At 42.2% G+C, this 24,095-nt stretch overlaps 6 protein-coding genes across 6 annotated transcripts in view; all 6 read right to left on the reverse strand.

Moving 5' to 3' along the window:
• Positions 1–24,095, reverse strand: part of LOC310992220 (protocadherin alpha-8-like) — a gene marked incomplete at both ends in the record, with an annotated part of 130,723 nt that overhangs the window by 59,856 nt on the left and 46,772 nt on the right. The gene's annotated exons all lie outside the window — the stretch shown is intronic.
• LOC310992903 (protocadherin alpha-3-like) lies at positions 276–6,165 on the reverse strand (the record flags this gene model as incomplete). The annotated part of the gene is made up of 2 exons (XM_083981134.1): positions 276–2,132; positions 5,608–6,165. 2 exons carry the CDS (start codon positions 6,163–6,165, stop codon positions 276–278), a joined length of 2,415 nt encoding a protein of 804 aa, XP_083837260.1.
• On the reverse strand, positions 7,232–13,073 carry LOC310992904 (protocadherin alpha-2-like; the record flags this gene model as incomplete). Its single annotated transcript, XM_083981135.1, has 2 exons — positions 7,232–9,316; positions 12,771–13,073. The coding sequence occupies 2 exons, from the start codon at positions 13,071–13,073 to the stop codon at positions 7,232–7,234; spliced, it is 2,388 nt and encodes a 795-aa protein (XP_083837261.1).
• LOC310992905 (protocadherin alpha-C2-like) lies at positions 14,150–16,534 on the reverse strand (the record flags this gene model as incomplete). The annotated part of the gene is made up of 1 exon (XM_083981136.1): positions 14,150–16,534. One exon carries the CDS (start codon positions 16,532–16,534, stop codon positions 14,150–14,152), a length of 2,385 nt encoding a protein of 794 aa, XP_083837262.1.
• LOC310992906 (protocadherin alpha-3-like) lies at positions 17,601–19,982 on the reverse strand (the record flags this gene model as incomplete). The annotated part of the gene is made up of 1 exon (XM_083981137.1): positions 17,601–19,982. One exon carries the CDS (start codon positions 19,980–19,982, stop codon positions 17,601–17,603), a length of 2,382 nt encoding a protein of 793 aa, XP_083837263.1.
• Positions 20,908–23,283, reverse strand: LOC310993106 (protocadherin alpha-3-like; the record flags this gene model as incomplete). The annotated part of the gene is made up of 1 exon (XM_083981406.1): positions 20,908–23,283. One exon carries the CDS (start codon positions 23,281–23,283, stop codon positions 20,908–20,910), a length of 2,376 nt encoding a protein of 791 aa, XP_083837532.1.

Raw genomic sequence — 24,095 nt, forward strand, 5'->3', positions numbered from 1 at the left:
TGTATGGAGTGATTTAAAAAAGAAATCGATTTTCCTGAACTGTGCCACACAGTCAACTAAAGATAAAAGCAAAACACTTGGCTTCATTCAACCATAATGGACCATGACACAATATGCATTTATGCCCAGAAATATGTAATTGTGCGTGGTGCTTAATCGGAAATGTGTGAAACCTGTGGTCACAAATAACATTTCATGCACGCTTGTATGAAATGTTATATCAAAGTTAATGTTATTCCACGCAGTGGGTGAAAACAATTGCATTTCAGGCAACGTCACCTTGGTGCTAGATTAAATATGCAAGAATAACCTACCTTCTCTTTAGTAGGTAATGTTTGAGTCCTGGTAAAAGTATCTCCTCCATTAATACTGATCAGCTCCCCATCCACAGGCGGAAACGGAGCGGGGAAAACCACTACGTCACTCTTGAGCGTGTCTGAGCTGAAGCAGACGTCATACTGCTGAGTAGCTTTAGAGTAAGACCAGCTCCCGTCAGGGTGGGTGGTGATCATTGGGGCGCCGTACCTGCTGAAACTGCTGTCTGTCCTGTGACATTTGACAGCTATTAAACTGATGAGACTCAGTAGAAAAATCACTGAGACCGACGCAATGGCGATCAGCAGATAGAGGTTTAAAGCAGAGAAGCTGTCCTCCTTTATGGGCACATGTCTGAACTGAGTCTGGATGTCAGCTGTGCTCTCAACCACCACCACCTCAATAGACACAGTAGCTGACAGGGAGGGTTCTCCGTTATCAGAGACCAAGACCACCAAGGGGTGAGTTTTCAGGTCATTGTCACTCATTCTCCTCTTAGTCCTGATTTCCCCCGTGCTGGTTCCGATCCTGAACAGGTTGTTTCCTTTGGGTTCAGAGAGGTGATAAGAAAGCAGCGCATTGTATCCAGAGTCTGCGTCTACAGCCCTGATCTTTGCCACAAAGTATCCCGCTTCAGCAGAGTAGGGGATGCTCTCACTGTTAACGGAGCCGTGTTCAGAATAGGGCGCGAGAACCGAGGGACTGTTGTCATTCTCATCCAGGATAAAAACATTGACAGTCACGTTGCTGCTGAGCGGAGGAACACCAGAGTCTGTGGCCTGAACTTTAAACTGAAAGGTTTTTAGCTCCTCGAAGTTGAAAGACTGCAGACTGACTATATCTCCTGTCTCTGAGTTGATGTTTAAAACTGAGGAAATTGGGATATTTTTAGGAGAACTGTCTAACAGTGTGTAAGTCAGCTTAGCATTTCTTTCCAAATCAGCATCAGAAGCATTTATTGTATGAATAACAGACCCTGTTGGACTATTTTCCTTCACATAAACATTAATCACAGGCTCCATGAAACGAGGAGCGTTATCATTGACATCAGAAACATGAACAGTAATGACCCTGATGCTGGACAGAGGGGGACTTCCCTCATCTGTGGCTGTAATGGTGACATTATAAACACAAGTGTTTTCTCTGTCCAGTGGTCCATCTACTACTAATGAGTAATCATTTTTGTAATTGGACTTTAGTTTAAAGGGAACAGACCCCTCTACTTTACAGTTAGCTGCACCATTGTTGCCTCCGTCTTTATCACCTACTGTAATAAAAGCAACTATTGTCCCACGCTCAGCATCTTCTTTTACAGGGGTCATCAGTGACGTCACTGATATTTCTGGGGCGTTGTCGTTCACATCGATTATCTCTATCAATAATTTAGCATGTGCACTACGAGGAGACATACCTTGATCCATTGCCTGAACTCTAACTTCGTAAGCAGGCGTCTCCTCATAGTCTAATGTTCCCTTCACAGTAATTTCTCCAGTTTCTGAATTAAGATCAAAAATATTAGACGGATCAATATTACCTCGCTTGATAAATGTATACCGGATCTTACCGTTAATGCCCTCGTCTAAATCTGTTGCATTCAACCTCATAACAAGTGTCCCAGGGGTTGCGTTTTCTTTGACGCGGACCTTATATAGAGATTTACTGAAAGTCGGAATGTTGTCATTTACGTCGACAACATTAACGGTTATCTGCAACGTCCCTGATCTGGGCGGCTTTCCTCCATCTACAGCGGTCAGGAGAAGTTTAATTACTGGCTGTTTCTCTCGATCTAAAGCTTTCTGCAGCACCAGCTCGGCAGACACGTCGTGTTCTCCACCGCTCTGCACATCAAGCGAGAAATGTTCATTTTGGCTCAGCTTATAGTTCGTCACTGTGTTGCTGCCGGTGTCTGCATCCACTGCTACCGGGAGAAAATATCTCTCTCCTGGTGACGATGATTCGGAGATGTTTAGTACATGCGATTGTTCCACAAAAGAAGGCGAGTTATCATTGATATCAAGAACATTCACTTCGATTCGTTGTATATCCATTGGATTGTTTAAAGCGCCTTGTATTTTGATTGCGCATTTTACTACATTCTGACACAGCTCTTCTCTGTCTATTCTCTCTTGAACCAGGAGGTTTCCATTTCGCAAATTCACGTGGAAATATTTCTTACTGTAACTCGAAACAATACGCAGATCCCTCGTTTCTAGCTCCTGCACGTTGATGTTTAAATCCTTTGCGAGATTCCCGACTACGGTGCCTTTGTTCACCTCTTCAGAAATGGAATAAGACAACTGCGATGCAGACCCGTCACAAAGACAAAGCAGAGCAGTAATACAAATCCAGCCATATCCATTTTGTCGTCGCACATACATCGTTGATGTGGTAGAAGATATTAACCCAACAGCTCATTTATCCACAGAGTAAGACTTTCCATCTAAAGCAGTATTGTTCCCTTCTCGCTCTTGTCCGTCTCTTCCCCAAACCCCCGAGTGTCTAAAGTATAGTGGCCTATGACGGATGTTTCCCCATACTAATGGGAGGAGTTTCAAATGAAACGGTCAGATCCACGGTCTCCAGCGACATCATGTGGATAATAGTGCATGAATGCACATCAAAAGACCCTCATGTCTTTCGCAATGTTTCAAATACAGTGCATCCTGGCATGTTTAGGATTCAAGTGTGCTAGAGAATAACTGTAAATATTGATGATACAAATAAACACTAACCTTTCAGCATGTAAACATATTATTCACGATGCAAAAAACCCCAGGTTATATTTTAATGGAACGAGGAGCTGGTGGGAAGTTCAAATGATGTAGGCCTAATCGGTTGTATTTGGCGGATAAAAAGAAAATAAAGGGGGGAAAAAGACTAATCAAATCGGTCACTTACAGCTGTTAAATTTACAGATGAGCTAAATTGATAAAACAGGAGTTATATCAGATAAAATAAGTCATTAAAAAACACGGTGTTCAAATCCATTGAATTCTCTTTCAGTACCACGGAGAGCGCCGTCTAATCGAGTCTTTGAAAAAAAATACCTTTGACTTGTTCATTGTTTCTCAGATTAACTCAGTGTTGAGATCTTAAAGACAGAATGATTTTTCCTCTGCAATTCGCAATTTGATTTTGATCATGTTTATAATCTAGTGTATGGAGTGATTTAAAAAAGAAATCGATTTTCCTTAACTGTGCCACACAGTCAACTAAAGATAAAAGCAAAACACTTGGCTTCTTTCAACGTGTAATGGACCATGACACAATATGCATTTATGCCCAGAAATATATATTTGTGCGTGGTGCTTAATCGGAAATGTGTGAAACCTGTGGTCACAAATAACATTTCATGCACGCTTGTATGAAATGTTATATCAAAGTTAATGTTATTCCACGCAGTGAGTGAAAACAATTGCATTTCAGGCAACGTCACCTCGGTACTAGATTAAATATGCAAGAATAACCTACCTTCTCTTTAGTAGGTAATGTTTGAGTCCTGGTAAAAGTGTCTCCTCCATTAATACTGATCAGCTCCCCATCTACAGGCGGAAACGGAGCGGGGAAAACCACTACGTCACTCTTGAGCGTGTCTGAGCTGAAGCAGACGTCATACTGCTGAGTAGCTTTAGAGTAAGACCAGCTCCCGTCAGGGTGGGTGGTGATCATTGGGGCCCCGTACCTGCTGAAACTGCTGTCTGTCCTGTGACATTTGACAGCTATTAAACTGATGAGACTCAGTAGAAAAATCACTGAGACCGACGCAATGGCGATCAGCAGATAGAGGTTTAAAGCAGAGAAGCTGTCCTCCTTTATGGGCACATGTCTGAACTGAGTCTGGATGTCAGCTGTGCTCTCAACCACCACCACCTCAATAGACACAGTAGCTGACAGGGAGGGTTCTCCGTTATCAGAGACCAAGACCACCAAGGGGTGAGTTTTCAGGTCATTGTCACTCATTCTCCTCTTAGTCCTGATTTCCCCCGTGCTGGTTCCGATCCTGAACAGGTTGTTTCCTTTGGGTTCAGAGAGGTGATAAGAAAGCAGCGCATTGTATCCAGAGTCTGCGTCTACAGCCCTGATCTTTGCCACAAAGTATCCCGCTTCAGCAGAGTAGGGGATGCTCTCACTGTTAACGGAGCCGTGTTCAGAATAGGGCGCGAGAACCGAGGGACTGTTGTCATTCTCATCCAGGATAAAAACATTGACAGTCACGTTGCTGCTGAGCGGAGGAACACCAGAGTCTGTGGCCTGAACTTTAAACTGGAAAGTTTTTAACTCCTCGAAGTTGAAAGACTGCAGACTGACTATATCTCCTGTCTCTGAGTTGATGTTTAAAACTGCGGAAATTGGGATATTTTTAGGAGAACTGTCTAACAGTGTGTAAGTCAGCTTAGCATTTCTTTCCAAATCAGCATCAGAAGCATTTATTGTATGAATAACAGACCCTGTTGGACTGTTTTCTTTCACATAAACATTAATCACAGGCTCCATGAAACGAGGAGCGTTATCATTGACATCAGAAACATGAACAGTAATGACCCTGATGCTGGACAGAGGGGGACTTCCCTCATCTGTGGCTGTAATGGTGACATTATAATCAGAAGTGTTTTCTCTGTCCAGTGGTCCATCTACTACTAATGAATAATCATTTTTGTAATTGGACTTTAGTTTAAAGGGAACAGACCCCTCTACTTTACAGTTAGCTGCACCATTGTTGCCTCCATCTTTATCACTCACTGTAACTAAAGCAACTATTGTCCCACGCTCAGCGTCCTCTCTTACTGGGGTCATCAGTGACGTCACTGATATTTCAGGAGCATTGTCATTAGCATCGATTATCTCTATCAGTAGTTTAGCATGAGCACTACGAGGAACAGGACCTTGATCCATTGCCTGAACCCTAACTTCATAAGCAGGCGTCTGCTCATAGTCTAATGTTCCCTTCACAGTAATTTCTCCAGTTTCAGAATTCAGATCAAAAATAACAGATGGATCAATATTACCTCGTTTGTTAAAGGAATACAGGATCTTACTGTTCATGCCCTCGTCTGAATCTGTCGCATTTAACTTAATCACAATTGTACCGGGAGTCGCATTTTCTTTGACACGCACTTTATAAAGTGATTTACTAAAGGTGGGTATATTATCATTGACATCTATTACATTGATTATTATTTGTAGTGAACCTGATCTAGGTGGTTTTCCTCCGTCTATGGCCGTTAATAGGAGCGTGATAACCGACTGTTTCTCTCGATCTAAAGCTTTGTGCAGCACTAACTCAGCAGACACGCCGTGTTCTCCACCGCTCTGCACATCCAGCGAGAAATGCTCATTTTGGCTCAGCTTGTAGGTCTTAACTGTGTTGCTGCCGATGTCTGAATCCACTGCGACTGGAAGAAGATATCTCTCTCCCTCTAAGGATGATTCAGAAATGTTCAGAGAATAGGTTTTTTCAAGAAAAACAGGAGAATTGTCGTTTATATCCAAAACATTAACCTCTATGCGCTGTACGCTCATTGGGTTGTTTAAAACAGCCTGTATTCTTAAAAAGCATTTTACAACATTGGGGCAAAGCTCTTCTCGGTCTATTCTGTCGTCGACAAAGATGTTCCCGGTCCGCAAATTCACGTCAAAATATTTCTTACTGTAACTCGAAACAATACGTAGATCTCTGTTTTCTAGATCCTGTACATTGAGGTTTAAATCCTTTGCGATATTCCCCACGACCGTGCCTTTGTTTGCCTCCTCGGAAACGGAGTAAGATAACTGCGAAGCAGCCCCGTCACAAAGACAAAGAAACAAAATAATGCCAATCCAGATGCGTCCCTTTTCCCGACGAATACACATTGTCGTTGTAACAAAGGAGCAGAACCCAGTTGATCATTTATCCCCAGCACTGATATTTCCATCCAGTGTAATATTGTTGTGTGGTAACTCCTGCCCTTCCCGTCACGGCACCTTCCATGGGTGGACTAAGGCTGATGACGATTCATTTTTCCCATGCAAAGAGGAGGAGTTTTGGACATACGGACACATTCATGTCTGCGGTCTCCTGCGACCTCATGTGGTCAATCGTAGTTTAGCAGTACATAAACCAGTATTTATAACAAATTATTAGGTTTGTGAAAAAGAACAAACCCGATATTAGCGGCTTAAGACATACGTTATGTTATAATGCACATGCAATTGTATGACCTGATGGCCATATCTCACAAGTAATGTAGGCTATAAACAACTAATCATCAACTAAAAGTATGACTGATTCATACAGGGTAGTAAAGAAACCACACAATATTAACACAAGTTATATCACCGTGGAGAGCACATTTATACTACAGATAGTTTCAGGAAGTATTGCAGATCATAGCAGAGTGACACCAGCGACATGAACTAGGTTTCAGGCTGCAGGGCTGTGGCTATTGCTACTTCATTGCAATAGTTGTAATCATACAAAACAGCAATGAAATGCTTTCAACTGGGGAAAAAAACGATGGTGGGTTTCAAGTAAAAGACAGGGTGACGTAGTTCAGCACCATGGAGAGCGACATAACACTACTATCTGTAAACAAGATAAATCATCCCAACATTACACAACTGTTTACTTAAACATGTGTAAAACGGGGTCTTGGAACACATTGCCTCAAGGTGTGAAATGTTCTCAACATAGGGTTAGGAAGGATACAAAATATATTACAACCAGTTTTCTGTGATACTGAGTGGCAACATGTTGTCGCTTTGAAGAGTACTCAGACGATCATGGAAATTAGTTACTGCAAGAAGCAGATAGATTTGGAAGCTGTTATAGCTATTTATTGCATCATTTATGTTGAAGTACCGTATCTCTTGAATCGTATAAGCAATCAGGAAAATTAAATATGTTTGATCAAAAGCACTGTAAAGTTTCAAAAAGCACTCAGCACAAATGGCCTACCTTGTCTTTGGTGGGTAAAGTCTGAGTCCTGGTAAACGTGTCTCCTCCATTGATACTGATCAGCTCCCCATCTACAGGCGGAAACGGAGCGGGGAAAACCACTACGTCACTCTTGAGCGTGTCTGAGCTGAAGCAGACGTCATACTGCTGAGTAGCTTTAGAGTAAGACCAGCTCCCGTCAGGGTGGGTGGTGATCATTGGGGCGCCGTACCTGCTGAAACTGCTGTCTGTTCTGTGACATTTGACAGCTATTAAACTGATGAGGCTCAGTAGAAAGATCACTGAGACCGACGCAATGGCGATCAGCAGATAGAGGTTTAAAGCAGAGAAGCTGTCCTCCTTTATGGGCACATGTCTGAACTGAGTCTGGATGTCAGCTGTGCTCTCAACCACCACCACCTCAATAGACACAGTAGCTGACAGGGAGGGTTCTCCGTTATCAGAGACCAAGACCACCAAGGGGTGAGTTTTCAGGTCATTGTCACTCATTCTCCTCTTAGTCCTGATTTCCCCCGTGCTGGTTCCGATCCTGAACAGGTTGTTTCCTTTGGGTTCAGAGAGGTGATAAGAAAGCAGCGCATTGTATCCAGAGTCTGCGTCTACAGCCCTGATCTTTGCCACAAAGTATCCCGCTTCAGCAGAGTAGGGGATGCTCTCACTGTTAACGGAGCCGTGTTCAGAATAGGGCGCGAGAACCGAGGGACTGTTGTCATTCTCATCCAGGATAAAAACATTGACAGTCACGTTGCTGCTAAGCGGAGGAACACCAGAGTCTGTGGCCTGAACTTTAAACTGGAAAGTTTTTAACTCCTCGAAGTTGAAAGACTGCAGACTGACTATATCTCCTGTCTCTGAGTTGATGTTTACAACTGACGAAATTGGGATATTTTTAGGAGAACTGTCTAACAGTGTGTAAGTCAGCTTAGCATTTCTTTCCAAATCAGCATCAGAAGCATTTATTGTATGAATAACAGACCCTGTTGGACTGTTTTCTTTCACATAAACATTAATCACAGGCTCCATGAAACGAGGAGCGTTATCATTGACATCAGAAACATGAACAGTAATGACCCTGATGCTGGACAGAGGGGGACTTCCCTCATCTGTGGCTGTAATGGTGACATTATAATCAGAAGTGTTTTCTCTGTCCAGTGGTCCATCTACTACTAATGAATAATCATTTTTGTAATTGGACTTTAGTTTAAAGGGAACAGACCCCTCTACTTTACAGTTAGCTGCACCATTGTTGCCTCCATCTTTATCACTGACTGTCACTAAAGCAACTATTGTCCCACGCTCAGCGTCCTCTCTTACTGGGGTCATCAGTGACGTCACTGATATTTCCGGGGCATTATCATTTGCATCGATTATCTCTATCAACAGTTTAGCATTTGCACTACGAGGAACAGTGCCTTGATCCATTGCCTGAACTCTAACTTCATAAGCCGGCGTCTCCTCATAGTCTAATGTTCCCTTCACAGTAATTTCTCCAGTTTCTGAATTCAGATCAAAAATAACAGATGGATCAATATTACCTCGCTTGATAAAGGAATACAGGATCTTACTGTTCATGCCCTCGTCTGAATCTGTTGCATTTAACTTAAACACGCTTGTACCGGGAGTCGCATTTTCTTTGGCACGCACTTTATAAAGTGATTTACTAAAGGTGGGTATATTATCATTGACATCTATTACATTGATTATTATTTGTAGTGAACCAGATCTAGGTGGTTTTCCTCCGTCTATGGCCGTTAATAGGAGCGTGATTACCGACTGTTTCTCTCGATCTAAAGCTTTGTGCAGCACTAACTCAGCAGACACGCCGTGTTCTCCACCGCTCTGTACATCCAGCGAGAAATGCTCATTTTGGCTCAGCTTGTAGGTCTTAACTGTGTTGCTGCCGATGTCTGAATCCACTGCGACTGGAAGAAAATATCGCTCTCCCTCTAAAGATGATTCAGAAATGTTCAGAGAAAATGTTTTTTCAATAAAAACAGGAGAGTTGTCGTTTATATCTAAAACATTAACCTCTATACGTTGTACGCTCATTGGGTTGTTTAAAACAGCCTGTATTCTTAAAAAGCATTTTACCACATTGGGGCAAAGCTCTTCTCTGTCTATTCTGTCGTCGACAAAGATGTTCCCGGTCCGCAAATTCACGTCAAAATATTTCTTACTGTAACTCGAAACAATACGTAGATCTCTGTTTTCTAGATCCTGTACATTGAGGTTTAAATCCTTTGCGATATTCCCCACGACCGTGCCTTTGTTTGCCTCCTCGGAAACGGAGTAAGATAACTGCGAAGCAGCCCCGTCACAAAGACAAAGAAACAAAATAATGCCAATCCAGATGCGTCCCTTTTCCCGACGAATACACATTGTCGTTGTAACAAAGGAGCAGAACCCAGTTGATCATTTATCCCCAGCACTGATATTTCCATCCAGTGTAATATTGTTGTGTGGTAACTCCTGCCCTTCCCGTCACGGCACCTTCCATGGGTGGACTAAGGCTGATGACGATTCATTTTTTCCCATGCAAAGAGGAGGAGTTTTGGACATACGGACACATTCATGTCTGCGGTCTCCTGCGACCTCATGTGGCCAATCGTTGTTTAGCAGTACATAAACCAGTATTTATTAGAAAGTATTAGGTTTGTGAAAACGAACAAACCCGATATTAGCGCCTTAACGTGTTATTAAGACATTAATAGGTGTAACCACATGGAATTTTTTGACCTGGCCATATTTTACAAGTAAAGAACTAATCATCAACTAAAGGTATGAGTGATTCACACAGGATGGTAAAGAAACCACACAATATTAACACAAGTTATATCACAGTGGAGAGCACATTTATACTACTGATAGTTTCAGGAAGTATTGCAGATCATAGCAGAGTGACACCAGCGCCATGAACTAAGGTTTCAGGCTGCAGTGTTGTGGCTATTGCTACGTCATTGTAGGGAAATAATAGTTTTATTGCAAAACAGCAACAAAATGCTTTAAACTGGGGAAAAACGATGGTGGGTTTCAACTAAGAGTGACAGAGTTCAGCACCATGGAGAGCGGCATAACAATAAACAAGATAAATCATCCCAACATTACACAAAATGTTTACTTAAACATTTGTAAAACGTGGGATATTAGCACACTTGCCTCAACGTGTAAAACACATGTTCTCAACATAAGTCAGGAAGGATACAAAATATATTACAACCAGTTTTCTGTGATACTGAGTGGCAACATGTTGTCGCTTTGAAGTGTACTCAGAGGATCATGGTAAGTAGTTACAGCAACAAGGAGATACATTTGGAAGCGGTTATAGCTATTTATAGCATCATTTATGTTGAAGTAGTACCGTATCTCTTGAATCGTATAAGCAATCAGGAAAATGAAATATGTTTGATCAAAAGCACTGTAAAGTTTCAAAAAGCACTCAGCACAAATGGCCTACCTTGTCTTTGGTGGGTAAAGTCTGAGTCCTGGTAAAAGTGTCTCCTCCATTAATACTGATCAGCTCCCCATCTACAGGCGGAAACGGAGCGGGGAAAACCACTACGTCACTCTTGAGCGTGTCTGAGCTGAAGCAGACGTCATACTGCTGAGTAGCTTTAGAGTAAGACCAGCTCCCGTCAGGGTGGGTGGTGATCATTGGGGCCCCGTACCGGCTGAAACTGCTGTCTGTCCTGTGACATTTGACAGCTATTAAACTGATGAGACTCAGTAGAAAAACCACTGAGACCGACGCAATGGCGATCAGCAGATAGAGGTTTAAAGCAGAGAAGCTGTCCTCCTTTATGGGCACATGTCTGAACTGAGTCTGGATGTCAGCTGTGCTCTCAACCACCACCACCTCAATAGACACAGTAGCTGACAGGGAGGGTTCTCCGTTATCAGAGACCAAGACCACCAAGGGGTGAGTTTTCAGGTCATTGTCACTCATTCTCCTCTTAGTCCTGATTTCCCCCGTGCTGGTTCCGATCCTGAACAGGTTGTTTCCTTTGGGTTCAGAGAGGTGATACGAAAGCAGCGCATTGTATCCAGAGTCTGAGTCTACAGCCCTGATCTTTGCCACAAAGTATCCCGCTTCAGCAGAGTAGGGGATGCTCTCACTGTTAACGGAGCCGTGTTCAGAATAGGGCGCGAGAACCGAGGGACTGTTGTCATTCTCATCCAGGATAAAAACATTGACAGTCACGTTGCTGCTGAGCGGAGGAACACCAGAGTCTGTGGCCTGAACTTTAAACTGAAACGTTTTTAACTCCTCGAAGTTAAAGGCCTGCAGACCGACTATATCACCTGTTTCTCTATTTATGTTTACAACCGATGAAATTGGGATATTTTTTGGAGAACTGTCTAACAGTGTGTAAGTCAACTTTGCATTACTGTTCAAATCTGGATCAAAAGCATTTATTGTATAAATAACAGACCCTGTAGGACTGTTTTCTTTCACATAAACATTAATCACAGGCTCCATGAAACGAGGAGCGTTATCATTGACATCAGAAACATGAACAGTAATGACCCTGATGCTGGACAGAGGGGGACTTCCCTCATCTGTGGCTGTAATGGTGACATTATAAACAGAAGTGTGTTCTCTGTCCAGCGGTCCATCTACTACTAATGAATAATCATTTTTGTAATTGGACTTTAGTTTAAAGGGAACAGACCCCTCTACTTTACAGTTAGCTGCACCATTGTTTCCTCCATCTTTATCACTCACTGTAACTAAAGCAACTATTGTCCCACGCTCAGCGTCTTCCTTTACGGGAGTCATGAGTGACGTCACTGATATTTCCGGGGCATTGTCATTGAGATCGATTATCTCTATCAATAGTTTAGCATGCGCACTACGAGGAGACGTGCCTTGATCCATTGCTTGAACTCTAACTTCATAAGCAGGCGTCTCCTCATAGTCTAATGTTCCCTTCACAGTAATTTCTCCAGTTTCAGAATTCAGACCAAAAATATTAGATGGATCAATATTACCTCGCTTGATCAATGAATATAAGATCTTACCGTTCGTGCCCTCGTCTAAATCTGTTGCATTTAATTTAATTACGGGTGTTCCTGGATTTGCATTTTCTCTGACACGCACTTTATAAAGAGATTTGCTAAAAATTGGTGCATTATCATTTGCATCATTCACATTAACATTTATTTGTATTGAACCAGATCGAGCAGGTTTTCCTCCATCTACAGCGGTCAGGAGAAGTTTAATTACTGGCTGTTTCTCTCGATCTAAAGCTTTCTGCAGCACCAGCTCGGCAGACACATCGTGCTCTCCACCACTTTGCACATCCAACGAGAAATGTTCATTTTGGCTCAGCTTGTAGGTCTTAACTGTGTTGCTGCCTATGTCTGAATCCACTGCCACTGGGAGAAGATATCTCTCTCCCGGTGATAGTGATTCTGAAATATTTAACCAATAGGACTGTTCAACGAATTCTGGCGAGTTATCATTGATATCTAAAACGTTTATCTCAATGCGGTGCACATTCATCGGGTTGCTCAGGACAGCCTGTATTCTGAGTGAGCATTGCGCCGTGTTTGGACAAAGCTCTTCTCTGTCTATTCTGTCGTCAACGAAGAGGTTCCCGGTCCGCAAATTCACGTCAAAATATTTCTTACTGTAACTCGAAACAATACGCAGATCTCTGTTTTCTAGTTCATGTACGTTGATGTTTAAATCCTTTGCTATATTCCCCACGACCGTGCCTTTGTTCACCTCCTCGGAAACGGAGTAAGATAACTGCGAAGTAGAGCCATCACAAAGACAAAGCAGTATGACAATATGAATCCAGGCATATTCCTCAGATCCCATCCTTAATGAACGATGCATCCTCGGTTATCATTTATGTCCAGTTCATTTTAATCCGTCATAAACACGAACATCCACCAGCAACAACCCTTCCCGCCAAAATACAACCCCACTCTGTCTAAACCTGGCTATAGTGACGTTTTCAGACTTCCCGTGCAGGGAGGCGTTTTACAAATACTCCAGCAAATATAGCTGTGGTCTCGAGCGACATCATGTGGTAAACGATACACAGGACAATATACATGAAAAAATTGTTATTTATTTGCCCGTATATAATTTCATACTAACTTTTTAAACATTTAATCATACAAACGTTAATGGGTCTTAAAACTGTTATAAAGTCTAACTGGTGTAGTTTATTGGGGAAAACAGTAAATTATAGCCTATTCAAAGGAATTTCAAGCTTCTACACTGGCCAATAAGGATTGAATTCTACCAATGATGAAATGAAATAGAAATAATAATTACATTAAAGCCAATCATGTTATTCCCACATGAATTCAAACATATTAATCTTATTTTAAAATGTATTTTAATATAACCCTATAGCAGCCAGATAACTCACAAAATGACAGGGTTTGCGTACGGTTTCAGCACCAAGGAGAGTGCTCTATTCAGGGTGTTATTTTGAAATGATTCTTTCAAATATTACCATCTCGGGAGCTTAAAATGTGCTCTGTTAGATATTACCAAATAGGTAGCTGAATTCTATAACTTATTGGAATCCATTTTTGTTCATTCATGCTCATGTGAACATATTTTATTACTATTTGTATTGTTCTTTCAATGTATTGTGCCTATACCAACATCTGTCAAGGGGACTGCCAATGTAAATCAACCCTGGCTGCAATTGGGTACAACCACATCCCATCCTCTTTAGAAAGCAATGCTGAACACTGTCCTCCTGAAAATAAATGAATTGAAATTGAAAGGGCGAACCTCGTTGTTATGACACTTTCGGAGGTCTAGGATGCTTGTACTTAGATTGCTTTGTTTTCAGGTCCAGTTGTATAAGCACATTATATAGCTAGAGGAAACGGTAAAATGTGAAAATAGTGGAAATTGTAAAGCGAAATAAACTAAAGCACACATACCTTTTCTTTAGTGGGTAAAGTCTGAGTCCTGGTAAAAGTGTCTCCTCCATTAATACTGATCAGCTCCCCATCTACAGGCGGAAACGGAGCGGGGAAAACCACTACGTCACTCTTGAGCGTGTCTGAGCTGAAGCAGACGTCATACTGCTGAGTAGCTTTAGAGTAAGACCAGCTCCCGTCAGGGTGGGTGGTGATCATTGGGGCCCCGTACCTGCTGAAACTGCTGTCTGTCCTGTGACATTTGACAGCTATTAAACTGATGAGACTCAGTAGAAAAATCACTGAGACCGACGCAATGGCGATCAGCAGATAGAGGTTTAAAGCAGAGAAGCTGTCCTCCTTTATGGGCACATGTCTGAACTGAGTCTGGATGTCAGCTGTGCTCTCCACCACCACCACCTCAATAGACACAGTAGCTGACAGGGAGGGTTCTCCGTTATCAGAGACCAAGACCACCAAGGGGTGAGTTTTCAGGTCATTGTCACTCATTCTCCTCTTAGTCCTGATTTCCCCCGTGCTGGTTCCGATCCTGAACAGGTTGTTTCCTTTGGGCTCAGAGAGGTGATAAGAAAGTAGTGCATTGTATCCAGAGTCTGCGTCTACAGCCCTGATCTTTGCCACAAAGTATCCCGCTTCAGCAGAGTAGGGGATGCTCTCACTGTTAACGGAGCCGTGTTCAGAATAGGGTGCGAGAACCGAGGGACTGTTGTCATTCTCATCCAGGATAAAAACATTGACAGTCACGTTGCTGCTGAGCGGAGGAACACCAGAGTCTGTGGCCTGAACTTTAAACTGAAAGGTTTTTAACTCCTCGAAGTTAAAGGCCTGCAGACCGACTATATCACCTGTTTCTCTGTTTATATTTACAATCGATGAAATTGGGACATTTTTTGGAGAGCTGTCTAACAGTGTGTAAGTCAGCTTTGCATTACTGTCCAAATCTGGATCAAAAGCATTCATCGTATAAATAACAGACCCTGTTGGACTGTTTTCTTTCACATAAACATTAATCACAGGCTCCATGAAACGAGGAGCGTTATCATTGACATCAGAAACATGGACAGTAATGACCCTGATGCTGGACAGAGGGGGACTTCCCTCATCTGTGGCTGTAATGGTGACATTATAAACACAAGTGTTTTCTCTGTCCAGTGGTCCATCTACTACTAATGAGTAATCATTTTTGTAATTTGACTTTAGTTTAAAGGGAACAGACCCCTCTACTTTACAGTTAGCTGCACCATTGTTGCCTCCATCTTTATCACTCACTGTAACTAAAGCAACTATTGTCCCACGTTCAGCGTCTTCCTTTACAGGAGACATGAGTGACGTCACTGATATTTCTGGGGCGTTGTCATTCACATCGATTATCTCTATCAGTAGTTTAGCATTTGCACTACGAGGAGACGTGCCTTGATCCATTGCCTGAACTCTAACTTCATAAGCAGGCGTCTCCTCATAGTCTAATGTTCCCTTCACGGTAATTTCTCCAGTTTCTGAATTCAGATTAAAAATATTAGATGGATCAATATTACCTCGCTTGATCAATGAATATAAGATCTTACCGTTCGTGCCCTCGTCTAAATCTGTTGCATTTAACTTTATTACGGGTGTCTCGGGATTGGCATTTTCTCTGACATGCACTTTATAAAGAGATCTGCTAAAAATGGGTGTATTATCGTTTGCATCGTTCACATTAACATTGATTTGTAGTGAACCAGATCTAGGTGGTTTTGCTCCATCCACAGCCGTGAGTATGAGTTTAAGAACCGGCTGTTTCTCTCGATCTAAAGCTTTGTGCAGCACTAACTCAGCAGACACGCCGTGTTCTCCACCGCTCTGTACGTCAAGCGAGAAATGTTCATTTTGGCTCAGCTTGTAGGTCTTAACTGTGTTGCTGCCTATGTCTGAATCCACTGCCACTGGGAGAAGATATCTCTCTCCTGGTGACATTGATTCTGAAATATTTAACCAATAGGACTGTTCAACGAAGTCTGGCGAGTTATCATTGATATCTAAAACGTTTATCTCAATGCGGTGCACATTCATCGGGTTGCTCAGGACAGCCTGTATTCTGAGGAAGCATTGCGCCGTGTTTGGACAAAGCTCTTCTCTGTCTATTCTGTCGTCAACGAAGAGGTTCCCGGTCCGCAAATTCACGTCAAAATATTTCTTACTGTAACTCGAAACAATACGCAGATCTCTGTTCTCTAGTTCATGTACGTTGATGTTTAAATCCTTTGCTATATTCCCCACGACCGTGCCTTTGTTCACCTCCTCGGAAACGGAGTAAGATAACTGCGAAGTAGAGCCATCACAAAGACAAAGCAGTATGACAATATGAATCCAGGCATATTCCTCAGATCCCATCCTTAATGAACGATGCATCCTCGGTTATCATTTATGTCCAGTTCATTTTAATCCGTCATAAACACGAACATCCACCAGCAACAACCCTTCTCGCCAAAATACAACCCCACTCTGTCTAAACCTGGCTATAGTGACGTTTTCAGACTTCCCGTGCAGGGAGGCGTTTTACAAATACTCCAGCAAATATAGCTGTGGTCTCGAGCGACACCATGTGGTAAACGATACACAGGACAATATGAAAAAATTGTTATTTATTTGCCCGTATATAATTTCATACTAACCTTTTAAACATTTAATCATACAAACGTTAACGGGTCTTAAAACTGTTATAAAGTCTAACTGGTGTAGTTTATTGGGGAAAACAGTAAATTATAGCCTATTCAAAGGAATTTCAAGCTTCTAGACTGGCCAATAAGGATTGAATTATACCAATGTTAAAATGAAATAGAAATAATAATTACATTAAAGCCAATCATGTTATTCCCACATGAATTCAAACATATTAATCTTATTTTAAAATGTATTTTAATATAACCCTATAGCAGCCAGATAACTCACAAAATGACAGGGGCAACGGTTTCAGCACCAAGGAGAGTGCTCTATTCAGGGTGTTATTTTGAAATGATTCTTTCAAATATTACCATCTCGGGAGCTTAAAATGTGCTCTGTTAGATATTACCAAATAGGTAGCTGAATTCTGTAAATTATTGGAATCCATTTTTGTTCATTCATGCTCATGTGAACATATTTTATTACTACTTTTATTGTTCTTTCAATGTATTGTGCCTATACCAACATCTGTCAAGGGGACTGCCAATGTAAATCAACCCTGGCTGCAATTGGGTACAACCACATCCCATCCTCTTTAGAAAGCAATGCTGAACACTGTCCTTCTGAAAATAAATGAATTGAAATTGAAAGGGCGAACCTCGTTGTTATGACACTTTCGGAGGTCTAGGATGCTTGTACTTAGATTGCTTTGTTTTCAGGTCCAGTTGTATTTTGTGCACAGTTATAGAGGAAACGGTCAAATGTGAAAATAGTGGAAATTGTAAAGCAAAATAAACTAAACCACACGTACCTTTTCTTTAGTAGGTAAAGTCTGAGTCCTGGTAAAAGTGTCTCCTCCATTAATACTGATCAGCTCCCCATCTACAGGCGGAAACGGAGCGGGGAAAACCACTACGTCACTCTTGAGCGTGTCTGAGCTGAAGCAGACGTCATACTGCTGAGTAGCTTTAGAGTAAGACCAGCTCCCGTCAGGGTGGGTGGTGATCATTGGGGCCCCGTACCTGCTGAAACTGCTGTCTGTCCTGTGACATTTGACAGCTATTAAACTGATGAGACTCAGTAGAAAAATCACTGAGACCGACGCAATGGCGATCAGCAGATAGAGGTTTAAAGCAGAGAAGCTGTCCTCCTTTATGGGCACATGTCTGAACTGAGTCTGGATGTCAGCTGTGCTCTCAACCACCACCACCTCAATAGACACAGTAGCTGACAGGGAGGGTTCTCCGTTATCAGAGACCAAGACCACCAAGGGGTGAGTTTTCAGGTCATTGTCACTCATTCTCCTCTTAGTCCTGATTTCCCCCGTGCTGGTTCCGATCCTGAACAGGTTGTTTCCTTTGGGCTCAGAGAGGTGATAAGAAAGCAGCGCATTGTATCCAGAGTCTGCGTCTACAGCCCTGATCTTTGCCACAAAGTATCCCGCTTCAGCAGAGTAGGGGATGCTCTCACTGTTAACGGAGCCGTGTTCAGAATAGGGTGCGAGAACCGAGGGACTGTTGTCATTCTCATCCAGGATAAAAACATTGACAGTCACGTTGCTGCTGAGCGGAGGAACACCAGAGTCTGTGGCCTGAACTTTAAACTGAAAGGTTTTTAACTCCTCGAAGTTAAAAGACTGCAGGCTGACTATATCTCCTGTCTCCGAGTTAATGTTAACCATTGAGCCTATTGGAGAACTACTGATTAACTGATACGTTGATTTTGAGTTTTCATTCAAGTCTAAATCTGTCGTCGTCAGTGAATACATTGTAGTTCCAATCGGGTTGTTTTCTTTCACATAAATATTAATATACGCATCCTGGAATCTAGGAGGGTTGTCATTGACATCAGAGACATGAACAGTAATAATGCTTGTGCTGGACAGAGAAGGAGTTCCTTCGTCTGTTGCTATAATCGATACATTATAATGGGAAACAGTCTCTCTGTCGAGTGGCCCGTCCACCAACAATGAATAATAATTTTTATAGTTGGATTTTAACTTGAATGGCACGGGACCTGTTAACTTACAGTTCGTTTGACCATTCTTCCCTCCGTCTTTATCAGTGATAGTCACCATAGCGACAGCCGTGCCTATTTCAGCGTCTTCTTTTACTGGACTCATGAGTGATGACACAGAGATTTCTGGAGCATTATCATTGACATCAATGACTTCAAATAAAACCTTGCAATGAGCACTGCGGGGAGGGTTGCCCTTATCTCGTGCTTGAACACGAATCTCATATGCTTGGTTTTCCTCATAATCAATATTTCCGTTTACTGTAATTTCTCCAGTATTTTCATCCAGGGCAAATTTGTTGACAGGGTTTAAACGACCCCTTTCTGTAATAGAGTAAACAAGTTGGCCGTTTACCCCGCCGTCTAAATCAGTGGCTGTCAGTGTTAATAACGCTGTACCAATATTTGTATTTTCAACCACTTGGACCTTGTAGAGAGATTTACTGAACACGGGTGAATTATCATTTACGTCCAATACATTAACTTTTATGTGCAGCGTCCCCGTTTTTTGAGGTTTCCCTCCATCTATTGCAGTTAGCGTGAGTTCAATAACATCCTGTTTTTCTCGATCTAATGCCTTTTGCAGCACTAACTCTGCAGACACACTCTGGTCACCAGTGTCCTGTATATCTAAAGAGAAATATTCATTCACGTTTAATTTGTAAGTCTTCAATGAGTTGGCCCCAACATCTGCGTCATGAGCTATAGGTAGAGGATACCGTTCCCCTGTGTATGAAGACTCATATATATCAATTGTGGTTATTTCCTCTAGGAAAGACGGCGCATTGTCATTAATGTCATTAACCACAACTTCAATTCGATGGAGGCTGCGAGGGTTACTCAGTATGGCCTCTACATTCAAAGAGCACTTTACTACATTAGGACAAAGCTCCTCCCGGTCTATTCTGTCGCTTACGAATAGTACGCCAGTTTCATGATTTATGTCAAAATATCTTTTGCTATACTTAGAGTCGATCTGAAGGCCCGTGGATTCCAGTCGCTGAACATTGAGATTTAAATCCTTAGCTAGATTTCCCACTGCCGTCCCTTTGTCCACCTCCTCCGAAATGGTATAGGATATCTGAGCCACGGACCAGTCGCAGAGACAAAGCAGAGTGAAAAACAGACGACCAATATTATCCCAATGCTCCCGAGCAGCCATCGTTGGTCAGACAAAAACAACAAATCCTGTTTTCTTTTCCTTTTGGCCGATCCACGACCACTGGAAAACAAATATGTTTTATATATCCATTCTGGGTTACGATCGCCTCTCCTTAGGACTTCACTCGACTGTACGCTATCTCCACAAAGCACTGCCCGATGATGACGTTTATCTGTTCCGTCATGGATGGAGGAGGAGTTTCTCAACACTAAACACATGATTTTTAGCATGGTCTCTAGCGACATCTCCTGACACTTTTGTATAAAGAAATACATCAAAAAATATTCATGCTGAAGAAAAATACTACAATTAATGATTTGTTTCTGGAAGACGCCCATAAGCTGTTTTTGCAGTTTGGTAAATCATTTTAGTTATTCTCTGACATAATATTTAATACTTTATATCTCTTTTGTCTGTATTCAGTTACTCAACACAAGAACACATACTAACCTGCAAAAAGCACTAGGGCCACGGACAGCACCCAAGTTATTAAAAGAACGAAACAAGAACGAGATGTTTTCAGCACCATGGACAGCGGCTTGGTGCAGTCCGGCTGCATTTCATATACTTTACTGCAGTGGCCGCCGATGATACCATAAGAGTCAGGGGCAAGGGTTCTTTTCTATTGCACTTTAATAGTTTTTAACCCATCACCAAGTCCTCACTTTACACCTTCCAACTGTACGCTCAAAGCAGCATCAAACAATTGAGCATCAGTTTTTCGTGACAGAAAAGAATAACTGGGGACGTACAGACAGCAACAAATTCTGAGTTACCAGCACTCTCAAAATCATAAGACTATGTAATTATCACTGCATATCGTGATTATATACGAGACAGTTATTCGTAACCTAAATGTTTCAAGACTTAAAACTTGCACGTGGCGTACAGATTTACACAAATTAATGAAATAAAATTCATTGATTCAGCTTACCTTTTCTTTAGTGGGTAAAGTCTGAGTCCTGGTAAAAGTGTCTCCTCCATTAATACTGATCAGCTCCCCATCTACAGGCGGAAACGGAGCGGGGAAAACCACTACGTCACTCTTGAGCGTGTCTGAGCTGAAGCAGACGTCATACTGCTGAGTAGCTTTAGAGTAAGACCAGCTCCCGTCAGGGTGGGTGGTGATCATTGGGGCCCCGTACCTGCTGAAACTGCTGTCTGTCCTGTGGCATTTGACAGCTATTAAACTGATGAGACTCAGTAGAAAAATCACTGAGACCGACGCAATGGCGATCAGCAGATAGAGGTTTAAAGCAGAGAAGCTGTCCTCCTTTATGGGCACATGTCTGAACTGAGTCTGGATGTCAGCTGTGCTCTCAACCACCACCACCTCAATAGACACAGTAGCTGACAGGGAGGGTTCTCCGTTATCAGAGACCAAGACCACCAAGGGGTGAGTTTTCAGGTCATTGTCACTCATTCTCCTCTTAGTCCTGATTTCCCCCGTGCTGGTTCCGATCCTGAACAGGTTGTTTCCTTTGGGCTCAGAGAGGTGATAAGAAAGCAGCGCATTGTATCCAGAGTCTGCGTCTACAGCCCTGATCTTTGCCACAAAGTATCCCGCTTCAGCAGAGTAGGGGATGCTCTCACTGTTAACGGAGCCGTGTTCAGAATAGGGCGCGAGAACCGAGGGACTGTTGTCATTCTCATCCAGGATAAAAACATTGACAGTCACGTTGCTGCTGAGCGGAGGAACACCAGAGTCTGTGGCCTGAACTTTAAACTGAAAGGTTTTTAACTCCTCGAAGTTAAATGACTGCAGGCTGACTATATCTCCTGTCTCTGAGTTGATGTTAACCATCGAGCCTATTGGAGAACTACTGATTAACTGATACGTTGATTTTGCGTTTTCATTCAAGTCTAAATCTGTCGTCGTCAGTGAATACATTGTAGTTCCTATCGGGTTGTTTTCTTTCACATAAATATTAATATACGCATCCTGGAATCTAGGAGGGTTGTCATTGACATCAGAGACATGAACAGTAATAATGCTTGTGCTGGACAGAGAAGGAGTTCCTTCGTCTGTTGCTATAATCGATACATTATAATGGGAAACAGTCTCTCTGTCAAGAGGCCCGTCCACCACCAATGAATAATAATTTTTATAGTTTGATTTTAACTTGAATGGCACGGGACCTGTTAACTTACAGTTCGTTTGACCATTCTTCCCTCCGTCTTTATCAGTGATAGTCACCATAGCGACAGCCGTGCCTATTTCAGCGTCTTCTTTTACTGGACTCATGAGTGATGACACAGAGATTTCTGGAGCATTATCATTGACATCAAGGACTTCAAATAAAACCTTGCAATGAGCACTGCGGGGAGGGTTGCCCTTATCTCGTGCTTGAACACGAATCTCATATGCTTGGTTTTCCTCATAATCAATATTTCCGTTTACTGTAATTTCTCCAGTATTTTCATCCAGGGCAAATTTGTCGACAGGGTTTAAACGACCCCTTTCTGTAATAGAGTAAACAAGTTGGCCGTTTACCCCGCCGTCTAAATCAGTGGCTGTCAGTGTTAATAACGCTGTACCAATATTTGTATTTTCAACCACTTGAACCTTGTAGAGAGATTTACTGAACACGGGTGAATTATCATTTACGTCCAGTACATTAACTTTTATGTGCAGCGTCCCCGTTTTTTGAGGTTTCCCACCATCTATTGCAGTTAGCGTGAGTTCAATAACATCCTGTTTTTCTCGATCTAATGCCTTTTGCAGCACTAACTCTGCCGACACACTCTGGTCACCAGTGTCCTGTATATCCAAAGAAAAATATTCATTCGCGTTTAATTTGTAAGTCTTCAATGAGTTGGCCCCTACATCTGCGTCATGAGCTATCGGTAGAGGATGTCTTTCGCCAATATATGACATTTCCGACATGTCTATTGTGGTTATTTCCTCTAGAAAAGACGGCGCATTGTCATTAATGTCATTAACCACAACTTCAATTCGATGGAGGCTGCGAGGGTTACTCAGTATGGCCTCTACATTCAAAGAGCACTTTACTACATTAGGACAAAGCTCCTCCCGGTCTATTCTGTCGCTTACGAATAGTACGCCAGTTTCATGATTTATGTCAAAATATCGTTTGCTATACTTAGAGTCGATCTGAAGGCCCGTGGATTCCAGTCGCTGAACATTGAGATTTAAATCCTTAGCTAGATTTCCCACTGCCGTCCCTTTGTCCACCTCCTCCGAAATGGTATAGGATATCTGAGCCACGGACCAGTCGCAGAGACAAAGCAGAGTGAAAAACAGACGACCAATATTATCCCAATGCTCCCGAGCAGCCATCGTTGGTCAGACAAAAACAACAAATCCTGTTTTCTTTTCCTTTTGGCCGATCCACGACCACTGGAAAACAAATATGTTTTATATATCCATTCTGGGTTACGATCGCCTCTCCTTAGGACTTCACTCGACTGTACGCTATCTCCACAAAGCACTGCCAGATGATGACGTTTATGTGTTCCGTCATGGATGGAGGAGGAGTTTCTCAACACTAAACACATGGTTTATCGCATGGTCTCTAGCGACATCTCCTGACACTTTTGTATATAGCAATACACCAAAAAAAATATCCATGATGAAGAATAATCTGATTTTGGAAGACCGTTCATAACAAACAATTGAGCTGTTTTTGCAGTTTGGTTAATCATTCTTGATATTCTTGAACATAATATCTAATATAATTGTATATCTATTTTGTTTGTATTCAGTTACTTAACACGAGGAACTGAACAAGACATAATATACCGTGCAAAAGCACTAGGACCATGGACAGCACCCGAGTTATTAAAAGAACAAAGCAAGAACGAGATGTTTTCAGCACCATGGACAGCGTCTTGGTGCAGTTCGGCTGCATTTCATCTAATTTGCTCAAGTGACCACAGATGATACCATAAAACCCAGTGGTAGGATTGCAGTTCTGTTGCACTGAAATAGTTTTTTAAACCTTCGCCAAGTTCGCACTTTTAATACGCCTGCAAACTTTCCAGTCAAAGCAACAGCAAAGCATTGTGCACCCGTTTTACGTGGCTGAAAAGAATGACAGGGGACGTACAGACAGCAACAAATCCCGAGTTACCAGCACTCTCGAAATCATA

The sequence above is a fragment of the Trachurus trachurus genome (genome assembly GCF_905171665.1).
Source record: "Trachurus trachurus genome assembly, chromosome: 10".
In the NCBI taxonomy this organism is placed as follows: domain Eukaryota; kingdom Metazoa; phylum Chordata; class Actinopteri; order Carangiformes; family Carangidae; genus Trachurus; species Trachurus trachurus.